General features: G+C 38.7%; 1 protein-coding gene across 1 annotated transcript in view; it reads left to right on the plus strand.

Moving 5' to 3' along the window:
* The window catches only part of ARID4B (AT-rich interaction domain 4B), an 88,290-nt gene that overhangs the window by 16,844 nt on the left and 56,715 nt on the right, over window positions 1-14,731 (plus strand). Inside the window, exon 2 of the mRNA XM_014951025.1 lies at window positions 12,455-12,565. Within this exon, the coding sequence (XP_014806511.1) occupies window positions 12,455-12,565 (111 nt within the window). The remainder of the gene's footprint in view (window positions 1-12,454; window positions 12,566-14,731) is intronic.

A 14,731-nucleotide genomic window follows, 5' to 3' on the forward strand; every position in this document is an offset into this window, starting at 1 on the left:
GAATGTGACTTGCATTCAGAACAGTTCTGTTTGATTAGATTTTTAGCATAAAGAAGCCATATATTTATTTTTGCACCAGTTAGGTCTTAAAGCACTTAAGTTTTTAGAAGTTTTCTGACTGCATTGTAGTGTTCAGGGCTGTAATAGTTTCTTGCTATTAATTTTGTCAGGTCATACAGTTCTACTCAAGACAAATTCTTATTTTGATTCTTACAGAGATAGTTGTGTATTTTAGGTTGCGAATACAGCAAAAACGTTGTATGTCAGTAATTTCTCACTTAAAATCAGATTATTTTTTCTTTAAATAGTCCCCATTTTTCTTCTTCCCATCCTGAATTTAACTAAAGGGCCTATTCCATCTGCTCCTCTTAACAGATAAAGTATTATGAATATTGCCATTTCAGAAATCTAATAAGCAACTGTATTAACTACCAGCTATGTTACCAGGTTTTTTGTAAGTACTAAGAAAAATGCATTATGAAATCCTAATCCATTATAACGGGATGCCTTTGAGGCTAAAAAACCCACAGCTGTAATAGCCACAAGATTGCAGGATTTCAGAGCACTGAATATGAGGACAAGGCAGCCAGCTTTGGCCTAGATAATTTGTTGAAGAGGAAGTGGGGACTGACTGCAACAGTTGAGCTTTTAAAACTAAAGAAGTGAACAGATTGTTGCTGAGCGGAATTGTGTACAGTGTATTTTTAAAATTAGTATTATGATAAGTAAGTTGAGCCCTAACCAGAGATGAAACCATGTGCATATTTCCTGTCTGTCTGAGACATCGCACAAGTGCCTGGGGGTGGAAGAGTGAGTTTTAACACACATCAGCATATATCAGAAGTGGTAGAGCTGGTATTTCTTCTGCTGGAAAAGGATAGAGTGGTTTTCTTGATCACTTCAATTAGTGAACTGTTTAGTACATGGGGTAATTCACAGAATCTTGAAAAGCGCAGATAACTCTTCAGAAGTCTTTCCTGTTCCGTAGCTGCCTTTATCACAGTATTTTGTTTTAATTGCGTGAGTTCCTTGTTGATACAGAATTTGAATGTGAATACCCATAGCCAGATTAGGCTTAGTCTGAACTACTCCTTCGAACTTTGCTTGATCGTTCCTTTAACGTGTATTTAGTAAAACTGTTGATTCAAAGCCTCAAAGAGATGGCATATTTATTTCATCCCTTATGATCTCTTCAAGTAAGTAGTTACACATTATGTTAACATCCTTTTTTTTTAAACCTACAAGATCTGTTCATCCTGAAGCCATGGTTTTTTTTAATGCCCTAGACTGCATGATTAAACAATTTTGCAGCATTTCTTCTTTCCTGTGCAATGAAAGAGTGCTTTCGCCTGGCGCTAAAGGCCAGATCCAGTGAAGGACTGTAGCTGGCTAAACTGTGGGTGTTTGTGATACTTCTCAGTATGAGCGAGGGCACTGCATAAGTCTCCATTGTATTATGAACATGCAGGTGTGTGACACTGAAGGCTCTGTCTGCTGGGCAGAAAGAGAATTACCCAGGTAGCAATACATTATGAAGTAGGGTAGGATGATGGTTAGCATAGGACTTACACGCAAGCACCTATGACTGGTTCAGGCATCCCATTTCCTTTAAGGTGGTTCATGTCACAGATTTGCATTAGTCCGGATCCTCTGGAGGACTGAGCTGGGTGCTTTATTCAATAAGCCAAGATTCCCAGGGCACAGAATCCAGGACTTCGCACTAGCTGCCTTTTAATCTGAGGTTTTAGTGTCTGGGATTGAAGACAGCTAACAGGCTAAACGGGGGAGCCATCAGCAGTCAGCACACTTGCTAGAGTTTCATGGTATGGTATGTGCCGCATTAACAGTTCACTGCTATTGAAAATGGAACATGCTGCATGCTATTTCCTCCTCCCCTGGGGGGCAGTTCTTGGGGAAAAACAGCCAAAAAATAAATGGAACATGAGGCAACGTCATAGTTGTGCCAAAAAGGCACAATGCTGGAATGTTGAAGTATTACTTGAAAATTGTGTGAAATAATCTGTTTGCTGCTTACAGGGTCAATTAGGCCATACCTGTGTCCATTTTCAGACACCAGCTTGAAGAAATGTGAGAGATAATCAAATCAAACTCCAAGCAACAACAATTAGAAATACAGGGTGTCTTAAAACTATGGCCTATAGGTAAAATTTATACAATAACTTGTTTCTTTTGTTTTTTATTTTTATCTTTTTATTTTAGAGATGAGATTACTCTTAAGGAGATGCATCTTTTGAAGGCTGTAAAGCAGCAGCACTCCATGTGCAGTATTGATAAGCAAGAAATAACAGCAGCAAGGAATATTTAGATGAGCTCTTATGGAAACCTGTGTAAGCACTGGAATATGTTGTGTGCAGAATTTGTGGAATATTCACTCCAGAATTTAAGAATAGATATGACAGACATCTGTTATGAATAACACAGCTAAAATGATCTTACTGAGAGAAATAGCCTTGATAACTTTTTATGTATAATTAAGTTTTTGTTTGTTTTTCCTAGGAATCTCATCCATCCTAATTGAATCTTTGATCAAGTGGTTATATTAAGTTATTTCAGTCTCTATGTAGGTATTTTCTAAACTCATTTTTATAGTTTGTTCTGAACGTTTTGTCCCCAGCAGTTTTATGCTGGATGACTAGGCAGCAGTTAAGGGATCACAGCAGAGTTAAAAATCCACTCTCCTGTCTAAAACTTCTTGTGCTGCTGTATGATGTTAACCACTTTATACTTTTGTGCTTTTGGTAGACTCTTATGTACAGTTGGCTATCCGCTACAGACACATTCTGTCTCTAGAACCACAGTGCACACGCTCTTCATTCCCGTGTGCTTAGATTTGTGCAGAGCTTTGTTGTGTTCTGCTTAATTTACTAAATAATCTGTTTTTAGGAGGGATTGATTCTTAATAAGAAAAATGCTGTATTTTTACTTTGCTTTGTATTTACATTTTTTTGTTTCATATTGGTTGACAGTTGCATGTAGCTTTGATGTTACTTTTGGTCCTCCCCCATTGTTCTCCCTGTGGTTCTCCTAGTTAGCAACAGTGGTGAAAAACAAATCCAAAGGCTATACATGATTTTTTTTACCGGAGTAATCACATTACTGAATGTGTTATTCCGTTGTATTTTTAATGTGATATTAAAAAAGTCCTTTATATTAAATTACAGATCAGCTGCAGTCATGATTTCATACAAATATACAAAATAACATTTTAAATGCTTAGAATTTCAGAATATAATTTTATCAATGCATGTTTAAACATTGTAAGACTAAGAAAATAATAGCTGTATTTAGTGAATTGACTTGGGTCAATGTTTCAGAAATCTCATTCGGCTGTGAGGTTTTGAATTAGTATGCCATCCCCTCTGCTTCCTATTTCTGTTCTAATCTAGGAATAAAAATAAATCCTCCCCTCTTTCCCTTCCCAATAATTAGTTTAGAAATTGTTGTACTACGTATGGAAATAAACAAAGACAAGAAATTTTTTGTATTTGCAGAAAAGGCAATGGTTTACGGTTTGTTTTGGTTTTGTTTTTAAAGGTTCAGTTTCTCAGCTTGGTATGAATTTGCTTCTACACAATAGAAAATAGTTTTTAAAATAGATTATAATAAACAGAAACTTAATATGCTGCGATTTCAGTAAAAAACCCCAATGTTCTGAGATAGTGATCTGGTTTTCATTTCTATTCACCGTTCCTGTTCTTGCTATCAGCTTTAGTATCTAAAACATTGCTATTTTTTCTGGCAATCAAAATAACTGTATTTTTATGTTATCTAGAATAGATTTGCTAAAGAATACAAAGAATTCCTTTCACATGTATTTATTTTCCTGTTCTGTTCACTGTTATACTGATTTTTTTTATTATTATTATTTTTTAACTAACATTAAAAAGAAAACAATCATTAAATTATCTTTGACTGGAACTAGAAATATTGCCAAAGAATTATCAAATTGTTTTAAAAACAGTAGTTTTTTTCTCTTGCAATTTCATTGACTCTTAATTTTTCAGACTTCACACAGTCCTATATTAGTCACTTCATTATTTTGCTTAGGAACAGCCTGGACTGGTTTGTTTGATTAAACTATCAAATAATCTTTGTTCCAATCCATTTGGAACACAAGTATATCATTATCATATCATTCTTTTCAGTGCTTTGAAACATCCCAAGTTTTTCATAGCATAAGTAGCATCTGTAGACAGAATTGTGGCACATTTTAAAAACTGAGGCAAGTTATCGAGACCTAATAATTTAAAAAATGCTCCTTAACATTATCTGCAGCTTTTAGTTGGAAAAAGAATGTTTGTCAAGAGAAAGACTTAATCTAACTTATGTTCAAGTGCAAAACTGGTATCAAAAACATTCTTTTCAATAAATTATTTTAGCCTCTAGTAATGAATACGTTACTGATTGCTTTCTTTTTTTTGGACTTAAAATTCTTCAAAATTGAATGCATTTTGGTTCTTTCACTAAACGTGAAATCTGAAAGAAGTCTTTCAAATATCTGTGACGAAAGAGAAGTCTTCATGTAGAAGCTCCTTAATTTCAAGTTAATCCTTTATTTTTTTGTACGTATGTAGAAACTTAATGTTTAGATTTCACTTGGGAAATTTAAAAGAAGTCTGACCCAAATCAATGAAGTTGCACTATTTGAGGTTCTAAACTCTAATGCTAGTTAGTTCGGCTGTTTGGTTAAATCTTACAAAAGTCATAGCTATGACAATGGTTGATTTCAAAAAGGATTTTATATTTGGAGGATAAACAGTGGGAGCAGGCATTCAAAATATCTTTCCTTCATGTGGACTTTCAGCAATACAGAACAAGAGAAGAGGCCTACAGAAGGAGTTGTAAAGATTTGGCATTATTTTTAGAGATCAGCAGTTCTGGAGCGAAATATTTTATAGAGTGATATGCTGTATTGACAGAAAGAATACAGATTTCCATTCTTAGATTTCAAAGTACTAGAGAAACATCAAATGCTTGCTCGCTTTTGAGTAAGATAAGCATTAGCCCCATTCTGCAGACTTGATAGTTGGTACATACCTGCTGGGTTGTATTGTTGTGCAGAAAGTCTGTGACCAAATTAGGAACAAAATCAGAATTCAGTGGGTTTTATTCAGTGTGGCAGGAAAAAAAAATATCTAAACGCTGTATTTTTTTTAAGCATAGTCACCGTTCTGGATTTGCTGTTTTGAATAGGAAATTAGGTAATTACAGTTTGAATGTTTGGAAATTAGTCTACTTAGTAGATTTCTGGATGGAGAATCAAGTTGCTCTTTGCCAATGATTAGGATAGACTGACTTCTAAATCTTTTATTTGAAAATTTCTCATTTTCTGAGTAGAGTTAAAATATTTTATAATCCTGTATCCATCAATTTAGCATAGTTCCAAAACGAAACAGACAGAAGTAATGGGATTACTAGTTGAATACAAATTCAACTTTACACAGACAGTAGAGTAAAAATAATGAAAATCTATTTTGCATTTAAAACAGGTACATTAAATAAGGTATTACCCGTGGTTACTGAATTGAACCTCTTGTTTTGGATCACTTGGTACGTCATGATCTCACTTGTTCCCTTTCCACATAGCTCATTTTTATTCAAAGAGGAAAACCAGCTTTTTGCACCTTTTCAAGACCTCAAGAACTTCAAATAAGCTAGACATGGAACTGATCTCACTGAAGGGATTGAGAGCAGCCCTGCTGAGAAGGAGCTGGGGGTACTGGTGGATGAAAAGCTGGACATGAGCCAACAATGTGTGCTCACAGCCCAGAAAGCCAACTGTATCCTGAGTTGCATCAAAAGAATCTTGGCCAGCAGGTCAATGGAGGTGATTCTGCTCCTCTACTCCACTGTAGTGAGACCCGACCTGGAGTACTGTGTCCAGCTCTGGAGTCCTCAGCACAGAAAAGACATGGACCTGTTGGAGTGGGTCCATAGGAGGGCAACAAAAATGATCAGAGGGCTGGAGCACCTCTACTATGAAGACAGGCTAAGAGAATTGGGATTGTTCAGCCTGATGAAGAGGAAGGTCCAGGGACACCTTATTGCAGCCTTCCAGTGCTTGAAGGGGGCTTACAAGAAAGATGGGGACAAACTTTTTAGCAGGGCCAGTTGTGACAGGACAAGGGTTTAATGGTTTTAAACTAAAAGAGGGTAGATTTAGACTAGATCAAAGGAAGATACATTTTATGTTGAGGGTGGTGAAACGCTGCAGCAGGTTGCCAAGAGCAGTGGTAGATGCCCCATCCCTGGAAACATTCAAGGTCAGGTTGGACAGGGCTCTGAGCAACCTGATCTAGTTGAAGATGTCCCCGCTCACTGAGGGAAGGGTGGACTAGATGACCTTTAAAGATCCCTTTCAATCCAAACCATTCTGTGATCTGGAAGATGTGCAAACCGTGAGAAAACACTTTGGAAAGATAACTTCAAAATACTGCACACAGTAGGTAAAAATTTTGCCACTGTTCCTCTTGCTTAATATGGATGTGAAAAAAAATTGAGCCATACGGTGTTACTTTTTTTAAACTCAATAATTAATTTGGATGCCTGGTCGGGGCGTGGTGTGTCTTGAATCTTTAAAGCTTTTTCTGAACCTTGGTTATTGGAAATAAACAGATTTTAAAATTTCCATTTAAAAACTAAAAATTAAAATCAATCATCAATCCTTTTTTTTTTTTTTAGTAGTTACAGGATTGTTAGGGGTTCTTTTGGCTTCTTTAGAATGTTCACTAGTTTCTTGACTCAAAAGTCTTGTAGAGTAGATAAATGCTTAATTTTGAATGTTTAATAGAAGCTGAAATCCTGGCTTTTCAAACTTTGTATATATGACAGACAAAGGGAAGGTACAGACCCAGTTTTCTCTTTCCATATTAATCTGAAAGCAGTCCGTCAGGCTTTCCTACTAAGCATGTCTGCTGTGTTTCTAGATTGAATGCTTAATCTTGTTTTCATGTAGTTTACTTGGAACATCCTGTGCGTGGTGCAGAGGAATACAGATTAGGAGATAGAAATAATATATTCACACACTGTATTAGACGTGCTTATAGGCAAAGGACAACATAATTTTATCGGCCGCTGTACGACATGACCGACTTCACAAAGGAATTTGAATATAGTAATGCAGCACGGTTGAAAGAGGAGGTAGGAGGATGATTTCATCCCATGTAGATGGAAAATATCTAAATGTGTAGAAAAACTGGAGAACTGACCTCTTTAACAGCCTTAAAAGGTATGTAAAAGCATGATGCTACCATTTTAGATTGTAATATTAAAATGTTTATTTCCAAGTGCTCTGGAGGGGTGGGTTTCCTCCCTCACACTTGGAAGACCAGAACTCTTAATGCTGATGTAATTGTCCAAATTCAGAAGATGTGCAGGTTGTTTTATGATGTGGGCATCCAGCCATTTATCAGTCCTTCCAAGGATAATCGGCTCGAAGGCTGGAGCGAAGCCCCTTCCAGCAGCCCGCTTTGCCTGCCAAAGAAAATTCAGCCACTGAATTGGTGGAAATTGCTGACTGGTCACTTAGAGACTGCTCCTTATTTAAGTGGTAAACCAGCTTTTCAGCTGCGGCAGCCTGCGCTGCATGTAGAGAATCCTGTCCGTGCGCAGCAGTTGTGAACTGAGATAGCAAAGAAGCTATTCACCCAATTTCCATTAATAAAATTAAGTAGTAGTAGTGCGGCGGTTGCCCGTGAGTTTGGGTTCCCTAACGGGAAGAGCGGAGCCGCGGGAGGGCCTTCGCTTTAGCTCTTCTTGCCCGCCCAAGACAACGCCAGAAATCGTGGAAGTTGTAATGAGGCTGTTGCTTCGGGATGCGCAGCGGGGGGGCCCCCGGCGGAGCCCGTACCGCGTTTAACCATCCGCAGCCCCCGGCCCCGCCGCCGCTCGGGTGTCCCGGGGGAGGGAGCGGTACCGGGCGGAGCCCGCGCCTCGGCCCCGCCGGTGCCCGGTGCGGGGGCACGGCCCCTGCAACGGCCGGCTCCTGGGGAGCCTTGCGTGCAGCTTTACCCGGCAATCGCCTTACGGGGACAAATTTAGCGTAACGGCAATCCGCGCTTAATCTGCGGGAGCGGCGGGGGAGCGCGGGCGGCAGCGCTGGGGGCTGGCTCGGGCAGCCAGAAACTTCTGGCAGCTTCCCGGCTCCGGCCCCTCCTCTTAAAGCGGCAGGGCCCGGCTGCCCGGTCGCCGCTGCCCTGCGGCGGGCAGGCGGGGCCCCAGAGAAGGGCAGGCGGCTCCTCCGCTCTCCTGCCCTCCCTGAGGAGTTCATCGAAATCCCCCGCGCTCTGCGTCCCTCCAGCCGCTCCTCGGGGAGCCCCTCGAACCGCTGGTAACAGTTGCCGTTCAGTAGCCAGCATCCCGCTGCAGCCAACGCCAGGGAAGGTCTATCCCCAGTCTCATTCCAAAACATCCCTTGGTGCCCCGAGCCTGGCCGCAGCCTCCCGCTGCCGGTGGAGAGAGGCCTCCGGTACCGGCCGCTCTCCAGCGGGTTCCGTTTGGAGGGGGACGTCCATCTCCCCTTGTCACCCGGCAGAGCCTGCTCCCCTGCTGGCAGCCTGGCCTCGGTCATTAACGCAAACTAAATAGTCACTCCTCGTGTGAGCGCCTGGCTACTGGGTGGTTTCAATGAGGATCTTAAATATCAGTAGTCTGCCAATGGTTAAAAAAAGGAAAAAAAAAAAAAAAAGGCAAACTTAGAGATTCAGCTTAACTTTTTCCTTTCTTCCTGTGTGAATGGCAAGATTTTGGAGAGAGTATAGAGATACAGAAACGTTGAGAGAGTTGAGAGAGGAACTGGGATGCGTATAGAACTGCTGTGAATGAAAGAAATTCATGACGTCATTATAAATGAACGATGGTGTGTGCTGGGCATACTTCTCAGTTTTCCTCTTGAGAAAAAGTTTATTGATGGCTTTATGATATGCTACTGAAAAGATGATTTGTATCTACAAATTATAAAGTGCAAGTGATTATGTTCAGATGTAAAATGTACATGCCAATTCAATTACCTTACGTTTTAAAATAAAATGCAGGCTGAGACTGCAGCCTTTAGAGACAGCAATATGCGAGACAGTAGTTGTCTAAAAATGAAGTCTTTAATAATTTTAAGAGCTAAGAACTTCTTATCGTAGATCAGTCCAACATTGTGACATCTTCTTCCCCTTAAAGACCATTGCAGTGCTTCTTGTGAAGATAATTTCAGTATGCTTGTAATACCTTTTCCAAGATTACTGAATCATGTTCTCAAATTTTAGCTGCATTTTCACGTACTATGTTTTTCTGGTAACCTGCAATGAAAAATAAAGAGTATAAACAAATACCACCAAAGCACATCAAAACTAAACAGTCAGACATGTCCACTGTGAGTGTTAGAGGGTCTATTAAATGACGTAAGCACAAAGCAGAGATGGGATAACAGAAGATTAAAAATAGCTGTATACTTATTTTTAATCTCTAATTTTGGTGGAATTGAATAAAACCTACGTGAGAACAGGTGACTCATTTAGAGTTGGTGAAAATGACAAAGTCGTGTAAGGATTATCTGAAATTAATGCCAGACTTTGATCATCACTATTTACTTTTCTAGTTTGCATTCTCTATGATGCATCACATCTTGCTAGTTGTTTTAACTTACCATTTTCAGCTGATACTATCAGTCAAAATGAGGGAAGTATTTTGAAAATTTCAGTTAAGTGATTTGGGGAAAAAAACCCACATAATTTGTGTTTCAATGGAATAATAAAATTGTAGAAAATTTTTCTACAAGTATCCACTGAAGATTTCACATTGTTATTTTAAAATATATAATGATTCATAGTGGTAATTAAAGAAAAATATTTAATCAGTATAAATTTTCCTCTCAAAAGCCATTCCAGTACTGTATTTTTAGTAAAAATACCTACAGTGGTAAGCAAATGGTCCATATGTTTGCTATTCTTTGAAATTACTCTATTTATAGTGGTAAATATTCACTAATTCCAGTGAAAGGAGCTAGCTATTTTAAAAGTAAGTTCAGGAGATTTAGACTAGGGATTGAAATTAACTTGTGTGGTAGTAACAGAAATCAGTTCTTACAGATGTTTGTTTTCCAAATTAATATTATTTTTGGAAGAAGCTTTTAAAAGTAAGCCACAGTCATGACAAAGTAATACTAATATTGGTGATTTTTCTCTTAATAAGAATTTTAAATCCTGTTTTAAAATTTGGTTGTTGGCTTGCCTGTTCTTCTGCCATAAACTTCCAAATAGTTGAAGAATATTGATGAAGCTCTGGTTGAGCTTCAGATTATTTTCGTTCCCAGTACAGCAGATTTTTTTTTTAAAATGTTCAATAGTAGTGAAGAAAAAGTGTTCTGTATTTTGTGTAAGTTAAACTTAACATTATGAGTTGGTCCTTGAAATAATATGTTTGGCTGTGTAGGGAGGTATAGGCCAGACTGACACAACCAGCTCTTGAAGTGTTTGTAGGAGAATTCTAGCTATGTGCATCTGCGTGGACCCATCTGGGATCAATCTGTCTTGTTAAAGTAATCTCAATATTCCACACATTCTATTCAGTTTGGAAGATTAAGTGGCATGAAAGCCTGTCAACGTTGTAGTGCTGAAAGAGTTTCTTCACTAAAGAGTGGGGAGGGCAGGAGGGATACTCCCCTCTTAGAGCTTTACTGACTTTGTAAAGAGAATACATTGCTGCTTACCCCTGATCAGATCTATATTGTGTGAAGCAGCCACTCTCAGTACCCTCTACTGAGAGTACTAAGCAAAATCAGGTTTATCACCATTTGAGTCTGTTTCAACATCCTTCCAAGTGCAGTAAGGGAAAGGCATTGCAGCCTGCCTTGAAGGCAAGTACATTTACACTGTTAGACAAGCAAGGAGGAATGAATTTCAGAGTCTCAACATTCTTAACATATACCTTGTTAATCTCAGTTGAGTTTTATTGTTAAGTCTGGGATAGGAACGGATATATGTTCATGGGTATACTACTACCAGAGTAGTAGTATATCCTGCTACTCTGCATGCAATCATGCACCATGCATGCAGTGCAGGGAGAGAAAGAGAGGGAGAGATTCATTAGGGCATTTGTGTTTCTGATGATCTTAACAAGTGCAGATTGGTAACAGTTTTCTAGTACTCTGAAATATATTCTATTACCTGAAAATGAGAGATAGACTTGAACATAGTCAAGGTAAAACATCATTAATACAGAATTAACACTGTAGCATCTCATGTCTCTCAATTTCAAGTTTTGCAAAACTTAAATTTCTGAAAAATCATGCATTGAAGTAGTCAGGTACATACTTGCATGCCTTTATTTCTGATGCATTGGAGCTGGAAACAGCCAGTGGGAATTACCTGATGCTGAGTGCAAGCACCTTAGTATCAAATAGTAGCTCTGAGACCTGTGAAGGAGATTATCTCTATAGTCTTTCCGGAGAAAGCCTGGATGTGCCAGAGTTGCCTCTTGTAAGCTGTGTTTGAACCGGTAGGGGTGCAGAAATATGATGTAGGCTTAAACAAAGTCTTAGATCTCTCTTCCCAGCTCTTGTTTGGGGCTGCACGGAGACTCGCAGCTCTTGGAAACATACCTCGCTCCTGTTGCTTGTCATCTTCTGCCTTCTACCCATATTTTACGAAGTGATAGTGAGGTGGTTCAGATACCCAGAATCTGCTGCCCCAGATTATACTGAGAGAGGTTGAGTGAGAGAAAATGAGCCTCCTTTGAAGGAACAGAGCCTTCCTGAGCTTGCTCTGCATACTACATTGGACCCATGTTCTCCTCCTAGCCCAAACTCACTTACTTCCCTCCTCTTCTATTTCTTGTTTCCCTGTTTGGGTGTCACCTGTGCCTCTGTTGCTTGTTTATAGAACCTTGTCTTTTGTCTGGATGCTTCAGCTTCGTTGTGTGTTTATCCCACTGTTATCTCCTACTGTACTCTGCCCCTTGGGCTGCCCTCCTGGTGAGCACCCACTTTATATAACTTACTTTATTCAGAAGTGAAAAAGCAAAGTCTCTTCAGAGTTGTTCTATCTACTAATGAAAAATGAACCTTAATTATTTGAGGAAAAGAAACACTAGTGTCTTCATGAAACTCATCAGGTCTTGAGGCAATTAAAGGAGAAGGTAGAACACTTGGTTGGCCTTCACCATTGCAGCAGAAATGGCCATCTGTCTTCAGTTGGTGCAGAGTTTGGAGGTTTATGTAGTGCTTGTTGCAGACAACTGTGGTATCAGTTTATTATATTTATGGTAGTCATTGTTTGAGCTTAGTGTTGAGTTCTGTGTTTCTACTGCTGTGATATATGTATGCTGTCAAGTTCAGGTTTATTGGGCTGTTTTTGTAATGTTCTGTCCACAAAAGCTAATGAGACCATGGCAGCTATATTGCCAGTGGCCAGTAATTAAAAACCACTTGTTTTGCTTTCCGTTTCAGGCCATTGATGAGCCTCCCTATCTCACAGTGGGCACTGATGTGAGTGCAAAGTATAGAGGAGCCTTCTGTGAAGCCAAGATCAAGACAGCAAAAAGACTTGTCAAAGTCAAGGTATGTGGTTTTCCTGCAAATACTTTTTTGGGGAAAAAAGTAATCAATGTTCTACATAGCACATGAAACTTCTTTATAGTCTCAAGACAACTATGAGGCTGTTGTTTCCTTGGAGGCTGGGAATGAAGTCTTTGAAATAACAGTAAGCTTATTTTTATTGGGAGAGGTGTTCCTCCCACCCCCATGCAGTTAAGTGCATTGTGTTTCTTTTACTGCTTTGTCCACTGCTTACATCCAATATTTGTGGCCTTCAATGCTGTAGGCTGACCTTAAAGTAATTGATCAAAATTTGACAAATGTAGGCATAAGTATGGGAAAATGTTATCAGAAAATAGCTAAAGCTCCTCAAAGTACGTTTAATATGGTTTCTTTTACTTCAGGAGCACAGGTCACTGCCATTTAGCAGTGTCAACTAGATAATGCTTCAGGTATAAGATTAAACCCTGCTGTCTTCCAACAAAGACTTGGCAAATTGAGTCTGTAGAATTCTGTAGAATAGCAAGCAGGGGATCTCGCCTAATCTTTATGATGACTAGTTAATGACTGAATGAATCAATATAAGCTACATGCAGTACAAATAAAAATAGTGACGAGGGACTACAAGAGATACATTTTAACATCCTGTAGAAATTTAAAATATAATTTCTAGAAATAAAGAGAACGATGTTTGGCCTTGTTTTTAGTATATGGTAAGTCTACACTGCAAAATGGCCTTATTTCTGTCTGGGTAATGTTGCCCTAAAAGCTTCTAATCTGGGGGCAGGTATTGTTTTCTGCTCTGCCTCTTCACCTCATACAGAAATATAACACAGCAACGATCAAAAGTAGTTAGGAAAAATAAATTAGATTGTTGTTCTGCAACAGAGTTATAGTAGCAAAATATTTTTCTTATATTTACTGTAAATACAAGTGCAAATATATGAATGGTGAGTGGTGATAACCTGTTATAGAAGAGCTTCCATTATGAACTGTCATGCATTGCTTGAATCTGCCCTCGTGCTATGGCTGACTTTTGTCCAAGGGAGAGAGCAGACTTATCTCCAGAAGCCCTGGTGGGAAGGACTACTTATTTGATAATAATGTTAACTATGTTGAGAAGATGTTAATCTTAAATCTGACATCTTCAAAAAGCCTTTAGAACAAATTAGTGGTCTTTTAATTTCATTAGTCATAACTCTTTTCAGCATCAGCTGGTCCATGCTTTACAGCACCATTGAGTTTAAGCGACTAAGTATTGGTATTTAACCTGTTAAGTATCAGTATTAAAGCACAGGAATTGTGCTTTCATCAGTGAAGTTTTAACTCCTTTTAGCTCTTTAGAGGACTTTCAGCCCATCTTTTTAGATGGCCACTTGCACTCAAGGTTGTTTTTCATTCATTTTCTTAGGGGTTTGTTACTTACAGTTTGGTCACTGCAATGCTTTGCAGAAATAACTTGAAATGAATGAGCATTTTTACTATAAGTTGTTTGTGGAGACCGTGCCCAAAGCCTTGTGAATTCAAGTGTGTGTGTGTGTCTTCACTGTTACTGTATGGCTTAGGGCAGTTAAGCCCCAGTACAGTTTTTGCTTTGTAGAGTAATGTGATTTGTGGTTGAGGTTTTTTTGAGTGTGCAGTAACAATATCTGCTTACATTGTCTTTCCTCCACCAGGAACATACATTCCCTAAACTTAATAGTGACCCCTTGATTTTCTCTAAAAATCTGTTCAGCTCTTTCTGACACATGCGGACTTTTCCCAATGTTAGCTCTAACCAAGATTGTTATTATCAGATGTACTTCGTCTGGAATTTTGGTAGTTTATCTGCTGCATTTATTTATTTTCCACTTGTTTTAACAGTTTCTTCTGGCCCCAATATATTTTATACCCCAGTCTCCTAGAACTACTAAAGGAAAAGAAAAGTCAGTTAACTTCATAACATCAATTTTAGTTTGAAGCTTTCATTTAAGTTTTATAACTAGATGCTCTGTTGAGAAAGGAGGATGACAACAATTTTTTTTCAATATGGAGTATGTCATCTTCAGGCAAATAAAATACATCTAATTGTGTCTCCTTTTACCTGCTTTCTTCTGTTGAATTCTGCTTCCTATAATATTTTGAGGCATACCTTCATAATAACTTTTCCTTCACTGGTATAATTTAATAACTTTATTCAATTTAATGCAA

The sequence above is a fragment of the Calidris pugnax genome, unplaced genomic scaffold (assembly GCF_001431845.1).
Source record: "Calidris pugnax isolate Ruff unplaced genomic scaffold, ASM143184v1 scaffold24, whole genome shotgun sequence".
In the NCBI taxonomy this organism is placed as follows: Eukaryota; Metazoa; Chordata; class Aves; order Charadriiformes; family Scolopacidae; genus Calidris; species Calidris pugnax.